General features: G+C 35.9%; 2 protein-coding genes across 9 annotated transcripts in view; one reads left to right on the forward strand and one right to left on the reverse strand.

Moving 5' to 3' along the window:
- NADK2 (NAD kinase 2, mitochondrial) overlaps positions 1-4,930 on the forward strand; it is a 35,767-nt gene extending 30,837 nt beyond the window's left edge. For all 5 annotated transcript variants that reach the window (XM_039842666.1, XM_039842664.1, XM_039842665.1 and 2 more), the window contains 2 exons: positions 647-770; positions 2,880-4,930. In XM_039842666.1, coding sequence (XP_039698600.1) covers positions 647-770; positions 2,880-3,018 — 263 coding nt within the window. In that variant the 3' untranslated portion in view covers positions 3,019-4,930. The remainder of the gene's footprint in view (positions 1-646; positions 771-2,879) is intronic.
- The window catches only part of SKP2 (S-phase kinase associated protein 2), a 49,070-nt gene that overhangs the window by 14,330 nt on the left and 15,729 nt on the right, over positions 1-19,011 (reverse strand). For 3 of the 4 annotated variants that reach the window (XR_005648631.1, XM_039842669.1, XM_039842670.1), the window contains exons 8-9: positions 14,044-14,095; positions 13,768-13,875 (exon numbers count right to left, since the gene is read on the reverse strand). Coding sequence is in view for 3 of the 4 variants with exons in the window: in XM_039842669.1 (XP_039698603.1) it covers positions 13,768-13,875; positions 14,044-14,095 (160 nt within the window). In the remaining variant the exon portion in view is untranslated. Of the gene's footprint in view, positions 1-7,531; positions 9,416-13,767; positions 13,876-14,043; positions 14,096-19,011 lie in introns of those variants that run through there. The other variant, XM_039842668.1, reaches the window with a different exon arrangement.

The raw sequence follows: 19,011 nt of genomic DNA on the forward strand, positions 1-19,011 counted from the left end.
AAATTTCGGTAAATAAAATCTTGTAATGTCTTTTAACGTGCTACTCAACTAAATGTTCTTTCAAGCCTGATTTCTTTGTACAGTTGACTTTAACCAGTTTGTGCTTCGCATGCCAACTCTCATATGCTTCTTTGTTAGAGAGAAAGCAGGTCCCAAAGATTTCCAAAACTATCTTGAATGATGACATTGTCAATAGAGAAAGCATATTGTTCTGTCATCGTTTGAGACTGCGTTTTCAGTCAAGTCTATTACCTTTGAATTATACTTATGAACTCTTTGACATGGTATTTTGGAAAAGAACTTGGCAGGGGAAAATAAGTAACTCAAGTTTTCATTTTCTAGTGCCATAAACTAGTTCTTCTATTTTTGTTTAATAGCTTTGTAGTTTTTTTTTTTTTCCTAAATGTACCTATTTCTTCTGTGTTGTAGGTGATGCAGGCTTCCATGGGCTCATATGGGAACTTAATCCTCATTTATACGTTTTTTTGTTTTTTTGTTTTAATGGAATGTTGTGAGTTCCAAGAAACTTGCTACCAAACAGCCTTTGAAACAGAACTGCTTTTAAGTTGGGGATAATTCATTTTGCACTTCTCAAGTGACCATCTTCTATTGAAAGTGCTAATATTTGGTTTTTCTTTCTTTATAGTAACAAATGAATATAATGAGTCACTGCTCTACAGCCCAGAAGAACCAAAAATACTTTTCAGTATTAGAGAACCAATAGCAAACAGAGTTTTCTCAAGCAGTCGTCAGCGTTGTTTCACCTCAAAGTAAGCTTCCAAAGTCTGTTTTTCATCCCTTGTAATCATAAAGCACTCTTGGTTTTAAAAGTATTCGATTTTACTCAAATTAAATTTGGTGGGAGAAACAACCTGTGGAACTGAGGTATTATGCTAACCTGGCTAAAATGGCATTTTCATTTAAATTTAATGTCTAATTTTTGGAGAAACTAAATTTAAATGAATAGAAGAGGCATAGTTAATTGGGTGATGAGGACTTTTTAAATGTATTAAGACCACAATAAGATCAAATTATTATTTTAAAAGAAATTGACTGGAAAGCAACTTTTTTTTTTTCCATATGCTATGGAATAAAAGCAGGGCAAATATTTATATAAAACCTAAATTTTGTAACAGAAAACCTTTAGAGTAGGAGTTATATCTTTTCCCTCTCACATCTGTTGAATTTGCTTCAGGTTTTTTTTTTTTTTTGAGGGGGGACTGTATACATAAATGAATATAATTTCTTATTTTGTAAAGGTTGCCCAGTTTTCCAAACTAACAGGAAATCTTATAATCATTAAAAAAATATCATCTGTTTCATGGCAAACGAAGAACAGTTTGATTAGAAATAGCTGCTTATAGAGTACATATTCTCTTTTTAAAATCCGTAAATGTTTTTATTCCAAGAAAGACACGAAAAAGGAAACTCATCTTACTTAAAAATCACTTTACTCATTTGAGAGTTAATTTTGATTGATCAACGAATTTATATTCGAGACTCATTTCAATTTTTGCTTATATAAATAGAATAGCCTCATGACTTGGTAGTTGGAAAGTATTTCTTAAGCATGTCAGTGAAAGCACTTTAACAACAAAAGCTGTTAAACTTTTCATAAGTCAAATACATTAGAATTAAGAACTTCTGTTAACGAAGACACCAATAATAAAATAAAAAGGCAAGCCACAGAGCAGGATATCTGCAGTACCTATATCCAGCAATGAACTCATGCAGAATATATAACATACAAAAATTCCTATAAAACAGTAAGAAAAAGACAGGCAACCCAGTAGAAAATGGCTAACAATTTTAGGCACTTCACAGAAGAGGATATCCAAATTGCTGATTAGCATATGAAAAATGTCCTTTACCTTATTATTCACTTGGGAAATGCAAATTAAAACTACATAATACAATACTAATACTGTACACAATCCACCAGAGTGGCTAAAATACCAGTTGTTGGCACAGTGGAGCAACTTCAACTTTATATACTACTGTCATAGTTTGGAAAATTTTTGGTAATCACCAAAGCTGAATATAGCCTACGCAGTGGCTAAGAATTCCACTCCTAGGTATATATCCAACAGAAAGGTCTACACCAACAGAAATGTGTGCACCAAAAGATGTGCTCAGGAATATTTACAGCAGCACTACTCCCGATAGGTAAAAACCCAGAAGCCCATGAATAGAAGAGAAACGTAAATTTTGCTGTTTTTATACAGTGGAAGGGTTTTTATACAGCAATGAAAAATGAACACACTATTACTGAATATAATAATGAGGATGAATTTCACCAACATACTATTGAGCAAAAGAAGCCAGACATAAAAGCACACATATTGTATTTTTCCATTTATATAAAGTTTAGGAACCGACAAAGCTATTACTACTATAGTGATTGAAATTAGGATAGCGGATGTGCTTGGGATGGAGGGGGCCTTATTTGAGTGAGGATTCCTGCTTTGGGTGGTGATTACACAAGTGAGTGTGTTGAGCTGCACCCTAATAATTTGTGCTGCCTCTGTGTTATGCTTAAGTAAAAGTTTCATATGAAAGCACTTTTGCTCAGTACTTAAGATGCTTGTAATGGCAGTAACTCAACATTCAGTCACAAGAAAAAGCCCGAGTTCCCTCAAATCTGAACTTGTTCACTTGGATGTCTGGGTGAATGGGCTATCTTGAACATTGAAATTTTGAGATTTTGATAATGTACCCATATATTTACATAGTTACTCATTCTCTCACACAAGAGAGCAACTCGATTTTTAAAATCAAGGCTCAGTGATCTTCCAGTTTAGGTAAAAATTAAGGGTTTTAAAGAAAATAATATTTAGGGTTAAGAAAACAATATTAATGAGATGTTGCTTTCTGCTTAGGGTTTGCGTTCGTTCTCGTTGTTGGGATGCCTGTATGGTTGTGGATGGAGGAACTTCTTTTGAGTTTAATGATGGAGCAATTGCTTCAATGATGATCAATAAAGAAGATGAGCTTCGAACTGTGCTTCTAGAACAGTGAAGGATTTCCTTGGATGACAAATTTTGATTACCAGAACAATACTTTTACTACAGAAACAGAGTACTGGTCATAAAGCTACATTTTTTGGTTATTGTTGAGACTGGTTGGCCCTTGGCTGCAAGATGACTAAGAAAGTGAGATTTGCATTATTCTTTTGAATTCTGATGGAAAAGATGTTCACTAAGAAAATGGATGGACTAAACTGTTGAGAATTGATACCAGTGAAATTTCTATATTACTTAACGATTGGTATCGAAGAGTATTGATATCTTTTTAAACTTAGGGAGGTAGGTTCAAATAAAGGATTAAATGTTTAGGATTTGAAATTTAACTGTACAACTTTTTTCCCTTTCCTCTTAACTTTGTGTAATTGGTCAGAACACACACACATCATTTGATTAGTGTATATTTTTTTATAGCACCTAAAATCAAGATTTTAAAAAAATTTTGATGGGGAATTTTGATAAATCCTGACATTGACCTAATTGAAGTAGGTAAGTGTGTTTTTATATGTGCTAAGAATTTTCTAATTCTAGAACACAATGTTATTATCACTATTGATTTAAAAAATGATGGAACTTTTAAAATTATAGTTTTCATTTAATTGACTTTCAGGTTAATTTTGACAGTTGCTGGGTGAAATACATATAACTGGACAAAATCATGATGCTATTACAAACGTATTATTTTAGGTCACAGATGATTTTTTTAAAAATGATTTGAGTCTAATAGATTTCTTCCATATTTAAAACTAACATGGATTCAAAGACTAAAAAGTTGAACTGATTAAACATACTATTAGGAATTTGTTCAAACTGTCAAAAAATATTTTCACCTAGTGTTCAGGAGTATTGTCAGAAAAAAATGGATTATTTAATAAATATGTAAAACACTTTAGTTTTGGAATTGCTCTACTTTTTAATATCATCGCCATTTTCGCCTAGCTCATATTATAAGTTTTACACATTAGCTTTGGAGGCAAAGATGTTATGGCTTTTCTTTTCCCTGCAACTGAGAGTTCCTTTATTTTGGAAGGAAATTATTTTTATCTAATTCTTTATCTACATATATGTCATCTTAGCAACCATTGGTATTTTCATGCCATTTATTCAAATTTGTATGTTTTTTTACTTGCTGTTAACAATCATTGAAATATTTATTGAATACCCATTCTATTCCATGTACTCTATCAGGTGCTGGATATACATTGATCAATGAAACAGACAGTATCCTGATAAAACTTGAGTCTAGTGAGCTCAGAAGTAAACTCTGTAAAAGCTAGTTTGATAATCACATTGAATGCTCTTAGTTTTGCCAATATTTAACATGTTCTTATCAAATTTTTTTATATAAATGTTAGTATAGAAAGGTAATCTAGGTTTTGATGTATATCCAGAAGAATAATGTTTTTTTCTTAGTTAAGAGTATCTGCACAGACACTCATTAGCGAAGAGTTTATATGATGTATACAGTAAAAATAAGTTTTCCCACAGCTGGATCTAGTTTCTGGTTTGATTTAAAAAACGATATACTTAAGATATACTTTATAAAGAAGTGAAATTCCACACTGTAAAACTCCCCTAGTAGGTTTAAAATGCCTTCTTGACAAAAATGCCAACTCTATCTTTAAGATCAAGATTTCATTGTCCATAATAGTACCATAGATCTGTTAATATGTAACATATTAAGTAACCTGCTATGTAAAATTGTTCATAAGCTATATTTTAAAGGCTTAAAAAATGCTTAATGTGTTCCATTTGCAGTATACCTTTTAATATTTCTGCTGTGTGGTGGGGATTTATTTGTAAGAGACAATGAGGCAAAAGATGTTGGAATAGCAAAAATGTTTTTATGAATTAACCTCTCTAATGGCAACTATATATGTGAATAAAATTAAAACAATTATTATCTATTCTTTTTAATTTATTTCCTTAATTCTTATAAGGTCATTTGAAAACCAGAATTTCCCAAAATGTTTGAAAAATCTTTTCCCCCACTGCTAAGTATTATTCTGTGCCCTCTTCATTTCATTCACTGCTAATCTTTGACACAGAACCGGGATTTGTTATGTAATCTGAGGGTAAAGTGCTCACCTTGTGTGTAGACTCTTCAGATAATTTTGACTTCATATTTTTGATGCCCCATGTATATTTATATTCATGAGCCCAGTAAATCAAATCACGAGAAGAGCAGTGGTAACAAAAGAGGAAGTGGCCTTTTTGCTTGTTCTAGGGTTAGTGTATCCAGTGGAAAGAGGTTTCTTTCTAGTTTTTCAGCGCCTTTCCGTCTGTGCTCTGCACTTTCCCCCGTGCTGTTGTTCAAACAGTATTCTCCACAGTGTAGATCTTTAGTAAATACTGGACTGCAAGTGAGTTCATGAGGATAGAAGGAACACAGCATTGTCACTTTATCCAGAAATAAAAATTCTGCATCTGGCCAGAGTGCCTCTCATTTCTCTGCAACTTGTGGCTAGGGTACAGAAGAAGGAGGAGTCAATGGCTAGAGGCAGATGTTAACATCATGAAAAGAATGACAGCCAGAAGTTATGTGTCTCTTGATGGAAGAACATAATACTACCTATCAGGTATCTCCTTGCTTAAAAAAAAAAAAAAAAAAAAAAAAGCCTCTAGATCAGTGGCACTATTGATGTTCTGGACCAGATACTTTTTTGTTGTGGGAAGCTATTGTGTTTATTGTAGGGCAGTTAACAGCATCCTTAGTCAAGCTCTACCTGCTAGGTACCAAGAGCACCTCTCCACTTGTGACAACCAAAAATGTCTTCAGAGGTTACCAAATGTCTCTTGGGGTGCAAACTCACCCTTGGTCCAGAGCTGTTTGCTGACAGATCGAACTACCAGTTTATGGAAATAGGAGACAGATTAACCTGCTAAATACCACTCCAGGGATTATATCATCAAAATCCAGAATGTGGAACACAGGATAAACAAATGACCTAGTTTCCTCAATAAATCAATTCCAAGGGGAAAAAAAGGGAGGAACCTAAAGATTAAGAGTCTTAAGAGAATGTCAGTCAGTCCTAGCCAGAGCAATTAGGCAAGAAAAAAGCATTCAAATGGGAAAGGAAGTAAAACTCACTATTTTGCAGTTGACATGTTACATATACAAAACCCTAAAGACTCCATCCACCAAAAAAATTGTTAGAATAAGTGAGTTCAGAAAGTTTCAGGATACAAAATCAATACATAGGAATCTGTTGCATTTCTACATACTAATAACAGACTTATCAAAAGACAAATTTTAAAAATCCCATTTATATGTATATCAAAAAGAATAAAATACCTAAAAATAAATTTAATGAGGTCAAAGACCTGTACACCAAAAACTAAGACATCAATGAAAGATATTAAATTAGACAAATAAATGGAAAGATAGTCTGTGCTCATGGATTGGAAGAATATTGTTAAAATGTTCATGCTACTCAAGGCAATCTGCAAATTCAGTGCAATCTCTACCAAAACTCCAATGGCATTTTTTTCACAGAAATAGAACAAACAATCTTACAGTTTGTATGGAACCACAAAAGACCCTAAATAACCAAAGCAATCTTGAGAAAGAACAAAGCTGGAGGCATCATGCTCCCTAATTTCAAACTATGTTACTATGCTATAGTAATTAAAACTGTATGATACTGGCATAAAAAGACACATAGCTCAATGGAACAAAATAGAGAACCTAGAAATAAATCCATGCATATATGACCAATTAATTTATGACAGTGGAGCCGAGAATACATAATAGGGAAAGGACAGTCTCTTTAATAAATGGTGTTGGGCAAACTGGACCACAATCTTACACTATACACAGATATTAACTCAAAATGGATTAAAGACTTGAATGTAAGACCTGAAACCATAAAACTAGAAGAAAAAACTAAGTTCCTTGATACTGGTCTTGGCACCAAAAGCAAAGGCAACAAAAGTAAAAATAAACAAGCGGGACTACGTCAAACTACAAAAGCTTCTGCACAGCAAAGGAAGCCAGCGACAAAAGATAATCTACTGACGGGAGAAAATGTTTGCAAATCATAGATCTGATAAGGGATTAATATTCAAAATATATAAAGAACCCACAACTCAATAGCAAACCCTCCCCCCACCCCCCAAAAAAAACCAATCCGATTAAAAACTAGGTAGAAGGTATTAATATATACCACCTTTATCCATTTTTCCGCCAATGGATATTCAGGTTGTTTCCGTATCTTAGTGATTGTAAATGATGCTACAGTAAACATGGGGGTGCATATACCTTTTCGTTATTTTTGTTACACACAGACACACACACACACACACACACACACACACAGAAAGTGGAATATTATTCAACCATAAAAAATTAAATCTTACCATTTGTGACAATGGTAAGATTTAATTTTTTATGGTTGAATAATATTCCATGGATGGACTTTGAGGGCGTTAAGTGAAATATGTCAGAATGCTTTCTAATTTTAATGATAGTACTTAAGAGAAAAAAAGAAATAAACTTAGCTGAAATACTCATTTTTATAAAAATGTGTTTTATTTTAAAACAAGTCTATAAAAGTAGAAATCACATACAAAAATACAGATTACTCTGAACATGTGAGCAAAATAGCTTACGGCTGGACTTGAGTTTGGAAGTACTGCATGTTTGAGGGCATCCGGAAGTCATTCCAACTGGATGCTACCTCCAGCCCTTGTCACTAATCTGTAAACAATAATTTCAAGTAGTCTTTAGCACTCTTTACTACGAAATTGAAACATAATCATTTCTGGTATAATACTTTAAATGTTCTTCCTTAGGTCTACATGGATAAGGGCACTTTATACCATCGTCTCTAACGTTTGAACAATCTGATTAAAAAAACAATGTTAATAGAAATGATGGGTTTTGGCCTTTTCCATTTTGAACATATAGGGAGGTCATCAATTTAAATAAGAGATTAGTGTTTTGTCTTTTTTTTTAAGTAGAATTTAATTCTTTTGCTTTTATGTGCCATTAAAAAAATGACTGATGTTATCAAAAGGTTCAACACCTGAGTCTTACCTTTTATGTAGGTGCAAGTTGTGCTTACTGCTCTGAAACTGTGGAACACACACCTGCTTCTGGTGTGTATTTCTGGTTGAGAGGAACATGCAGTTCTTCTCAGAGAACTTCAGGTCCAGTAACCTTATAAAGTGGGTAGTTTCAAACTACTATTCTGGGAGACACTTAAAAAAAGGACAGTTTCAAATACTTGATTCCAGAGTAATACAAAAATAACTTCAAGAACTTCAGCAATAAAGGAAAATGGCAGGCAACTTCAGCATTCCAGCCAACATTTCAAGAACAGAGACGTGTTACTACCAACTTTCTAAAACAAAGCAAGGCATTTTAAAAGCTAAAGAACCCAAGTTAATATAATTTGATCATAAAGTTAGAAAGACCACAATTGTATCTTCTCGGCTAACTTAGAATTCTGGAAAATCAGTACCTTCATTAATGTGATTTAGAGGATACTTCAGGTTAACCTGTCACAGAAAACTGCCTCCTGAGCCTTCAAGTTCTGTATCAACTCTGTACCTCTGGTTGGTTGTTTTTTTCATTAAGTTTTTAAGGTGAATTACTCAGGGCTATTTGTTTCCATGAACCTAACTGCAAATCTAAAGGCAAAGTTGAAAGGTGTATTTTTTTTCCTATCCCCCAAAGAGACTGCCTCAAATCTACTATCCTATGATTCTTAATATTCAGCTCACAATTGGAATAGCTTATTATTCTTCCAATCTATGTCTTATAAAGCAATACTAGAAAATTAAATAGAAGAGTTAAGTTATCATATAGACCATGAAAATGATTTGCTGGTGATTTTTAAGCTTGATTCTAAACAGATTTAATAAGAAGGGCACTGGAAGAGATGGCTCCAATTTTGCTCCTTAAGGTATCTTGAAATTACAAGTTCACTCTCTTGAAATTTCATAAGGCTTACAATTTAGGCTCTTAAGGGCATAGCAGTGACGGAAGCTTTTAGTCATTTAAAAAAGCAACACTTCATAGTTTTCTCTCTTAAATAGTTCTCTAATATACTTGCAGAATGAAGGCGAAGGGAAAACCAAGAATAAAAATAGCTGAGTGCTCCAGCAATTGGGCTTCCTGCCTATTTGCCCTGTTCCAAAGAAAAAAAGAAGACACCATCCCACAATAAATACTTCACAGACAACTGGGCTTTTGCAGTGTCAGTCGGCATTTGATGCCCCATATCTCCGGGTTGCTTTTGAGGCCAATGGTAGGCCTGGCAATGGCGGTAAAATGGGAGCAATTAATCTGAAGATGAGGGAGGGCTTCCTTTAACAGCTGAAGGGTACTGTCTGGCACGATTCCAAACACTTGTAGTGTTTTTAGTGTGGGAATTTCTCCAAGTTCACTGGAAAGGAATAGAGAGAGACTTTCAGAGAAGCAGTATCTATGGAAACTGTTCCACTAGAGTTAACATGACCCAATTTTGACAATTTGTATCATAGTCCATAAAATGCAAACTGAAAAAAAACATAACTTGCAATCGGTGATTTAAGAAAAGAGCAAAGGTGAATCAAACTACAAAGTACGGGCCACAGTTTGGGCAGTAAGGCCTGAGGAAACGTGCCAGTGCATTTTGTTGAATTTCTAACAAGGTTTATTTAAAATCCAACCACAGTTGCCTCTTTTCTCCATTCTTGATTTATACTGAGAGGTGTCAGTGTGTTATGAGGAGAAGGTAGCAAGCTGGCGATGGGAAATGTTTTACTGTGGCATCGGTTGGAAACTACCAAAGGTTACATGCGATTTAAGGGCATGGACTTGACTTCAGTCTCCTCCTCTCAAAAGGAGATGTCCGCAAGGTCGACAACTTCTTAATCATGGTTAACAGTCCACGAGTCCATTGTATGTGGTGGAACCTAACAGTGGCTTCACTAAGATATTTTAGACACAGTTATGTAGTTGGGTGAATGTGGAGAAAAGGGGAGGCAATAGCCATCTTACCTCTCGACATGTGACCATTTTTTTCTGTCACATATAAGCTAATATTCTTAGGTGTTTCACGTATGGTGTAATATAATTCTGTCAACAGTGAAATTCTGGTTCACAAAAAAAGGGAGCACATTTACCCCCAATAAATACTTTTTTGGTAAAATTTCTTTCTTCTTAACCCTGATTTTGTGTGCTTAGAAATTTATCTCTCTGATCTGTATTTGTTCCAGATTAGGACACACAGTACAAAGTCTCAGGAAAGGGAACATTTAGTTTGGAATTTTAACAAAATCTCACTGCAGATCAATGAACATATCAATGACCTAGAGTCAGAAGCATCCTTTGTATTTTCACATTGCCAGTAATTCCTTAAAAAATAAACCTTCCTTATAATAATTGTCGCCTTGCCTCCAGCCTATTTTATTTACCAATGTCCAAGGCACCTTCCTAAAGCCTAGCCCAGACTACATCACTCACTGCTTGAAAACCTTTTACGTTCTCTTCCTGTTTATGGAACTCAAACTGTTCAGTGGCCTTAAGACCTTCCATGCCTAACCTGCTCGTCCAGTCTTCCTATTACTGCTCTAAGTGTAGTTATTCTACGTTCAACAAAGTGCCTTAAGCACCAAAATATTTAATATTTGTTAGCTGAATACAACGTGAAGGGTAATTTAGAAAGTAAAAGTACTATCCAAATTAAGTAAATATGCTTTGTGTTCCTAAGAGGACAGACAGTAAGACCTGGAGGTCACGACAGACCTACAAGAAAATCAGGAAGAACAAATCGTTGTTCTTAAAGTCAACTAATCTCTGGAATATAGAAACAGGAGCATAAACAAAGGTCACAATACATAGATGAGTTATACTTATTACTTAGGATGACAGCAATCCCTCCCCAACCGTAAATCCTCTTACGTGAAATGTATAATAGCCATGAGAATTTTGGTTCTGGGATATCCAAATTAGCCAAATCCTAAGTCATTCTGCAGTGGACAGTATTTAAAAGAGGAAATTGGGTGGGAGTAAGAGAAGGAGATACAGCAGACGGCAGAAGAGGAAATGTTCTTGCAACAGCATTGGGAACGAGCCTTGGTGAGGAAGGAAATTAGATCAGACTCTTCGAAGATACTCGGGTGCTATATGTGAGGAGGGCGTGAGCTGTGTGAGATGAGATGAAGGATGAAGGACAGTTCCCAAGCTGAAAAACCAGAAAGTCTTAAGAAAAACAAAAAGCCTCAGTATATATCACCCACAATACAGCAGAACACATTTGGAAGCATCTCTGAAAATATAATGGAAAAGACCGGAAAGCAAACTAAGGGATGGAAAATAGAAATGAACAGGTTAAGAGCTATTATTTCTAATTTAAGAAGTATAAAATGACAATAATGTCTTACGTATTTTGTTTAGTTTTAGTCAACGGAAGAGATTTATAAACCCTTTCACAGGTTCACTTCTTATCTCATCTACATAATCCTGTTTTCCTTTTAAAATCTTAAATCCCTCAACTTCCACAAGAGTTTCTTATTCAGACTCTCCTAGTCTCAGACCAGTTTACTATCTCCAGTTTGAGTTTCTTAATTAAATGAGAAATATGGAATAGTTAGAAGAAAGTTTAGACTTAGGGAATCAGACCAATTAAGGAGTAAGGGAAGAAACAATGAGGGTATGGCCTGAGGAAGAAAAACCTACAGTTTCCCAAGTATTTTAAAGCATTACTGTTACAGAAGAAAGACACTCAAATTTTATTCTCCTACTGCTGAGATAATAAAAATTCTTCAGCAGGAAATGGCTCTTTGGAAATTATTGCTGAAGATTCCAGAATTCTTACTATGCATCAAACAGAACAGCTGCCAGAATGACTGAATTTAGAGGGAAAGACATTTTATCTTGAGAAACTTTTAAGCATAGAGTACTAGCAAACTCATCTGAATCGATTCACAAGTTAAACCAGTGTGCTATTTTACATAATACCTAAAGAAACAGATTCTTTCACCTTAAAGTTCCAGGACAGCATCTTTCTTCTTTCTGCTCTCACTCTATTCTGGTGGTCTGACTTGTAACTAAGCTTCTGATGCTCCTGTTTCTCTTATTTCACATATGATTTAAAAAATAAGTCATAACAATGCAGTGAGGGTTCCCATGGAGGTGGCAACTTCAGGCCTTTGCCCTTAACCATCAATCCACATTGCCTGTAGGTATCACTAAGCAAGTGTTATCATCCCACTGGATAAAAATGTTAAAATGTGAGAGCTCACTACCTCCCCTGAGCCTCTGCTCAAGAAAAAGCATTTTGTGATTACTTGATTAGCTTCCTCCTCTCTGCGGAGAAAGCATAAAAGTAAGATGCATGGATAGAAATCATCTCTGCACTTCCCAGGAGGCTGGTGCAGGCAGTGAAGCTGAGGCCCAGGTGGCAAAGACAGGAAAGAACGGATGACAGTGAAACCTTTTTGGGTAGATGCTAGAGTCTCTTGGGAGTTTTGAATGCTAGAAGGGGCAGGAGACTTTAGTAAGAGTTCCTTGTATATAAATTTAGACTCTCATATCTAAGAGCCATGAAAATGAACACCGGCATCCCTTTTAGGCAACGCTTTTTCAAACGAGATGCCGGCTCAGACCCTGAGCCCCGAGATTAATTAACTAATTAAAAATATAAGTACTATACTTCCTAATTCTACTAATTAACCCTATCTAGCTGAAGTATCTGATTTATTCATTAATTCTTAAAACTTACAAAGACCCAAATTAATAATTTGAGGACTATGTAAGTCCTTTGTTTGAATTCAATTATCTTCATCTGGACAGTGAACTACATGAACATGAGGTCAGCAGCCTCATTTGGGGCATAATGGCTGGAATAAGCAAAAAGGACACCTGACCGAGACCAAGACACTGACTCCTTGTGGTTTTCAGTAAACTTGCTAGACATTTACATTTGACATAGGAAGAATTTTCCAGTCCTCTGGGATGAAAAAAAGGAAACCTTTTCAGAAATAGAGAGACGATATTCCCACGACGACTTGGGTATAGCCCTTCGGAAAACAAAAGTGGACTGGATTCCTTTTTTCTTTGCACGCTCTTGATTTTGTGGAAGTTGCTGAGCAGGTACAAACTTAACCCTTGTAAAAGCCACCAGATTAGAGAGACTATTCTGCATCTGTCCAGGAGACCTCGGATCTAGACCAAGCTCAGCAATAAACTCACTATACAGCTTTGGGTAAGTTAGTTACTTCACTGGTTTGGACCTCAGTCTCTCCCAGACCCTTTCAAAGACAACATCAGATTCTTAACAATATTTACCACTTAAATATACCCATCCTTCCCATTCCTTGACCTTTCGGGACAGACATCACTAGAAGGTTACAGAAGTTTTCCTCTAACCCAGAGGCTTTTGGAATCAGGAGTTGATTTGAAAAAAGTTGGGGGAAAAAAAACCCACAGTGGGCCTGCCTCCTCAGTTCTACTCTGAGCTCCATGGACGTAAAGTCCTTCTCTCGCAAGTCCTTCACAGATACCAGTACAGTATTCTCATATTTAAACCTGCTCACAGCTAAATAATAAATGTTTGGTGAATTATTCAGTCAACTCAACTTTACCAGACATTTTTAAGCAAAAGATTTTCCTTGGTTTTTCTATTTTGCTGGTCTTTCCTAACTAGTTTGTGGGACACTAATATTGCTTAAACACCTGCTATAAATATTTATACCCCGTGACATCTCTTTTGGTCCCTGCTTTCTACTAGCTTTAAAAAACAAAAGTACTTACAGTAAGGTTTCAGGTATGATATCATAGCATCGACTGAGTGACAGGTGTTGGAGGTAGCTGAGCTGGTAAAATTCCGGAAAGCAGTCATGCTTTAGCATGATGCTATCACTGTAACAGACAGAGGAAAAGATTCAAAACCTATCCAGCAATTCCAGGTGTAGAAAAAAAACATAGTCTACTATTTAGTTCCTGCAATTCAACATATTAAGATCCTTTCCTCATTCAACAAGCCATCGTGATTTTTCACTTTTTTTTTTTTTCTAAATGAAAAAATACCTTAAGTCTAGATGGACAAGATTGGGGCATCTTCCAACTAGGGTAGAGACATCTAGAAAAAAAAGAAAGTCAATATTAAACAAGAAACAAGACAAGGAAATCTGCTATCAATACTTCCATTTACCACTGTGTTTTAAGTTCAGAGCAATGCAGTTAGAGTTGCATGGTATTAAAAAGAAAAACAAAATTATCATTTTAACATATAAGATTTTCTACCCTGAAAATCCTAGAGAATCACCTGAAAACTAATGGAAATAGAGAACTGTGTAAAATAACTGGTTAACAACCATTCATAGCTTATCTATGTATCAGCCATAACTGGATGGGAAAAATTTTTGAAATCCTATTCACAACAGCAAAAAAAGCAAAACCAAAAACTACTATATATAGTCATGCATCTGCATAACAGTGTTTCAATGACAGACCACATCTATGATGGCAATACTGTAAAATTATAATGGAGCTGAAAAGTTTCTGTCATCTAGTGACATTGTAGCTGTCGCAGTCCAGCACAAAGCATTACTCATGTGTTTGTGGTGATACCTGTGTAAACACACCTACCAGTCATATCAAAGTATAGCACAATTATGTATATAGTATGTAATACTTGACAATGATAATAAACAACTAAGTTACGGGCTTATGTAGTTACTATACTTTTTATCATGATTTTAGAGTGTACTCTTCCTACTTATAAAAAAAGTGCTATAAAACAATATGCTGTGTGATGCCGGCAGCAGCCTCATCCACCCTGTGTTTACCATGTCTCTTGATTACACCATTTTCTCTTGTGTTTGATTCTGGCTTCTCATGTTGTTTTGTACAGTAACGTACTCTACAGGCTTATAGCCTAGGAGCAGCAGGCTATCCCTTGAGTAGTAGCCTGTACCATCTAGGTTTGCGTAAGTACGTTTCACGATGTTCGCACAATGACAGAATCGCCTAATGACCCATTTCTCAGATGTATCCCAGTTGTTACCACGGCCAGAAAAAAATTATTTCTGCAACTTAAATAATATGTTCAAATAAATTCCGCACATATTAAAAAGTTCTAAATGTAAAAATATGGGTAATTACTCATTGGATCTTGAGACAAGTAAGGAGTTTCAAAATGTAAAAGAAAAAGGGAACTGATAATTTACTCCATAAAAATTTAAAACTACCATGTTAAAACTAGTCACAGACAGGACTAAAGAAACTTTAGAAAACTGGGAATACGTGTTTGCAGCATGCATTAAACAGTGGTCTTATTATATAAAGAATAAAAAGATAAATAATAGAAAATGGACAAAGAACAGGAACAGATCCTTTGCAAAATATAGAGATAATCTGCAGCCATCAAATTAAAAGATTCTATTATAATACCTAGAATTGGTGAAATATAATAAAGCTGGTCTCCCCATATACTTCAAGTGGATATTTAATTTTATGCAGCCTTTCAGGAAAGCTAACTGATTTTCTTTTTAGGGTAAACTGATTTTTAAGAAAAAAAGTATTCAGAGCATTACACACTTTGTTTTTTGGCTCAGTGCTTCCATTTTTAGAAAAACAGAGATGCGCATGAAGATATTTTTTGTAGCAACAGCTATAGTAGCCCCTCCCCTAATTAGCTTAATACTAATTCAGAATACAATACTAATAGTAGCTTATTAAAAAGCTTTTAGATAACATTTCATTACCTGAAAAAATACTCAGGATATACTGTATAGTGAAAACAAAATATATACAATGCATTATAATCTCCATTTAGTTAAAATACGTGCACAAACTCATATTTACACACAAACTTATACACAGCAAGAAGGGGTGGGGGAAAGGCTGGAAGGAAATACACCCAAACATTAACTGCAGTACCCAAAGGTGGTGGGATTATAGATAACTTTTCAGAATTCCGAAGTCACATGTACTACTTTGTAATCAGAAAATGAATCAATTAATGTTATTTTCTTAAAACAGACAAACTTCATTAATGTTTGAGAGTTTTTTCTCACAGCTACCTTTTCAGCCCCATTCCCCCTTGCCACTGATTCCTACACATGCATTTTCGATGGTCTCAGCACACCCACTGGGATATGTGACTGGCACCTCGACTTTATGCATAAAACCAAATACTTAATTTCTCCTCTAAACCTGCTCCTTTCCTAACGTCTTTTCCATCTCAGTAAGTAGTAACTTCACTGATCCAGCTGCATAGGCCAAAACCCTGGGAATCATGCTTGACCGTTTTTCTCACATCCCACATCCAATCTGTTACTAAATCTTGTTTTATCAGCTTTCAAAATGTGCCCCAAATCTGATCATTTCTTACCACCCGAAATGTCACCGCCCTAGTCTCCTGTAGCTTTTCCCTTCACAGCACCAGAATGAGACTTAAAATGGGAGTCAGATTATATCATTCCCTGTTCAAGATACTTTTAATGTTTCCCACCTCACTCAGAAAAATATTCGAGCAAAGCTTTTGCCTTGGTTTACAAAGCCCCTGGCTACCTCATCCCCTAACACTGTCCTTGCTCCCTGTTACACACTGGCTCCCCTATCAAGGCCTTTGCACGTGCTGGTCCTTGGTTCTAGAATGTTCTTCCCTCACTCACGTATCTTTCACTCATTCAGGTCTCTGCTCCAGCGTCACTCCTCAGACTGGCCCTCTCCTTGATTCCGTCTGCAAACAGCCCCCTTCCTATTACACTCGACCTGATTTTTCTGCTTTATTTTCTCCTCCTTGTATTTTCACCTGCTTTCACAACATGTAGTTCTTTGTTGATTGTCTGGCTTCCCGACTAGAATGTAAGCTCACAGGGTGACTTTGTTTAGTTCAAGGCCACATACCCAACTCTGGAACAGGGCTTCGTGCATTGTATGTACTCAGTAAACATTTGTTTAATGAATGACTAAAGAATGAAGAAAGTACACAATACAATTTTGAGTGACTCAACCAGCCAACAAACTAGCCATCAATAAAATCCAAAATCAGATGCAATCTTCTGTTGATACCACCTGGGAAAGAATGAAACCTTGGAGGCTAAAGTGGTTAGTCTCCATCTCCAGCCCTCATTTAAGCCCTGTCCTCCCTTGGAGGGGAGGGGTAGTAGTTAGCCGTCACTGCCAAGATTCCCTCTTCCCTGTCCACTTCACCACGAACTGGAGATCTAATTGAGCTAGAAGGATCTTAGAAACCACCTAATCTAACCTTTCACCTGGAGAAGCCAAAGCCAAATCAGAGTTTATCTATTGTCCCCCAGGGAGATCGTGATGGGTGGGTAGGGGTGTCAGTAATAGCCAACGATCACTGAATTCTCACTCTGTGCCAAGAACGGTTTAGCATGCTGCATGTGTATATAATCATGTATTCCTTTTTATAATTCTAAGAGGGAGTTCTGTTTATTTCCATTTTATTACTGAGTAAATGGAGGAAGAGTTTATCAACTTGTTTAAGGATATCCAATAAATGGCAGAGTGGGTACTTGAACTCAGGCAGTCTGGAACCAGTCTAGGAGGCGAAATGAAATCCATATTATCTGTATAATGAGACAGTGTGCCCCTGGTAAGACATGAATTAAAAAATCTGATTCCCACTTATACTTCAACTTATACTCCGCATCTCTGTCCAGCAGGACTTTATTACCTATTATTCCTGCCAAAACTCAGTAAACAGGCTTAGCTATTGTTTCTTGAGGGAGCAAAGAGAAGAGTTTTAAGCCAAACTTGGGCAAAATTAACAGCGGTTTGCCTACAGCAGTTTTTCAAACTTGCACCTGCAACCTCGGTTCATTTCAGAAGAACTCTCAGTGAAGAAATAGGGAATTCAGATAAGGGCAGGAAATGTAAATAGGGCACAGCCTTCTCGTCTCTTGGGGATGAACAGGGAAGAACCAGGAGCAGGATTTAGTGTCAAGAAGATGCTCGCTGGTGGGAGTTTAAAATCCTCAGAGGGTAAGAACTATCCAAAGCTTGAGAATGAAACTTAATCTCAACCCAGCAATTCTACTTTTGAGTGGGATTTGAAATGCACTCAAAGATCTGTCTCTGTCCATGACAAAACTGTCAGTCAAAGGGGGAAAAAAAATGGAGATTCTAAATGTCCAATACAAGATCAGCTGAATAAATTATTATTGAATCAATACAAATGATTCCACATCTACTGGATGGAATTTCACATAGCCACTGAAAATGATGTGGTGTCACCAGTGAAAATGGGGTTATCTGGTAAAAAAAAAAAAAAAAGCATATGACAAAGCATTCTATATATTGTGTCCCATTCTAAAAGACATTTTTGTAAAGTAAAAAGACTGGCAAGATGCTGGTGAGATGACTGATGATTTATTTTTGTGTTTATCCACATTTTACATTTTTTGGAGAATGACTATATAATACTGTGATCAGATTTAAAACTGTGCCTTAAAGGGAAAATACGTAGAACCAAAATATTTTTCGGGGAGAGGAAGAGTAAGAAAGACAAGTGCTGCTTTTACAAATCTCTAAAGTTAGCATTCCCCTTGTCCGTAAACGCGGGCATTTGGACGCGAACACCAGCAAAGGACTCAAACCCCTGACGGCTCATGAGCCCTACCTCTCATTTTCTATATCCTGATGTATCCTAGTTACAAGAGGATGTGTCATGCCCTGGAGAAGTAGCTTTCAAATACTACTTAATTTCTAAGAAGGTAACATCCTGCAAATGTGTGATTCAACTCCTTTAAAGTATGATACACTATAATAAACAAAACATTTATACTCAGATGAGCTAACACTGACACCAGGACAGGGTTAAGGTACGTTGTGAGCTTAACTAGGTTCTGTGCAGCATGGTCTGAGATCATAAGGTGAAGCTATTAAAAATCTTGCCGTTTGATAACACTAATCTTTGCAAATCAAGATTTTCTCCGTATGAGATGAATAATGCCTAACTGAAGGCGGAGGATCCTGAAGACTGTAACCATCATGTCTTATCCCTGACTTCGAATGCCCACG

Source organism: Pteropus medius, unplaced genomic scaffold, assembly GCF_902729225.1.
Source record: "Pteropus medius unplaced genomic scaffold, Ma_sr-lr_union100, whole genome shotgun sequence".
Classification (NCBI taxonomy): Eukaryota; Metazoa; Chordata; class Mammalia; order Chiroptera; family Pteropodidae; genus Pteropus; species Pteropus medius.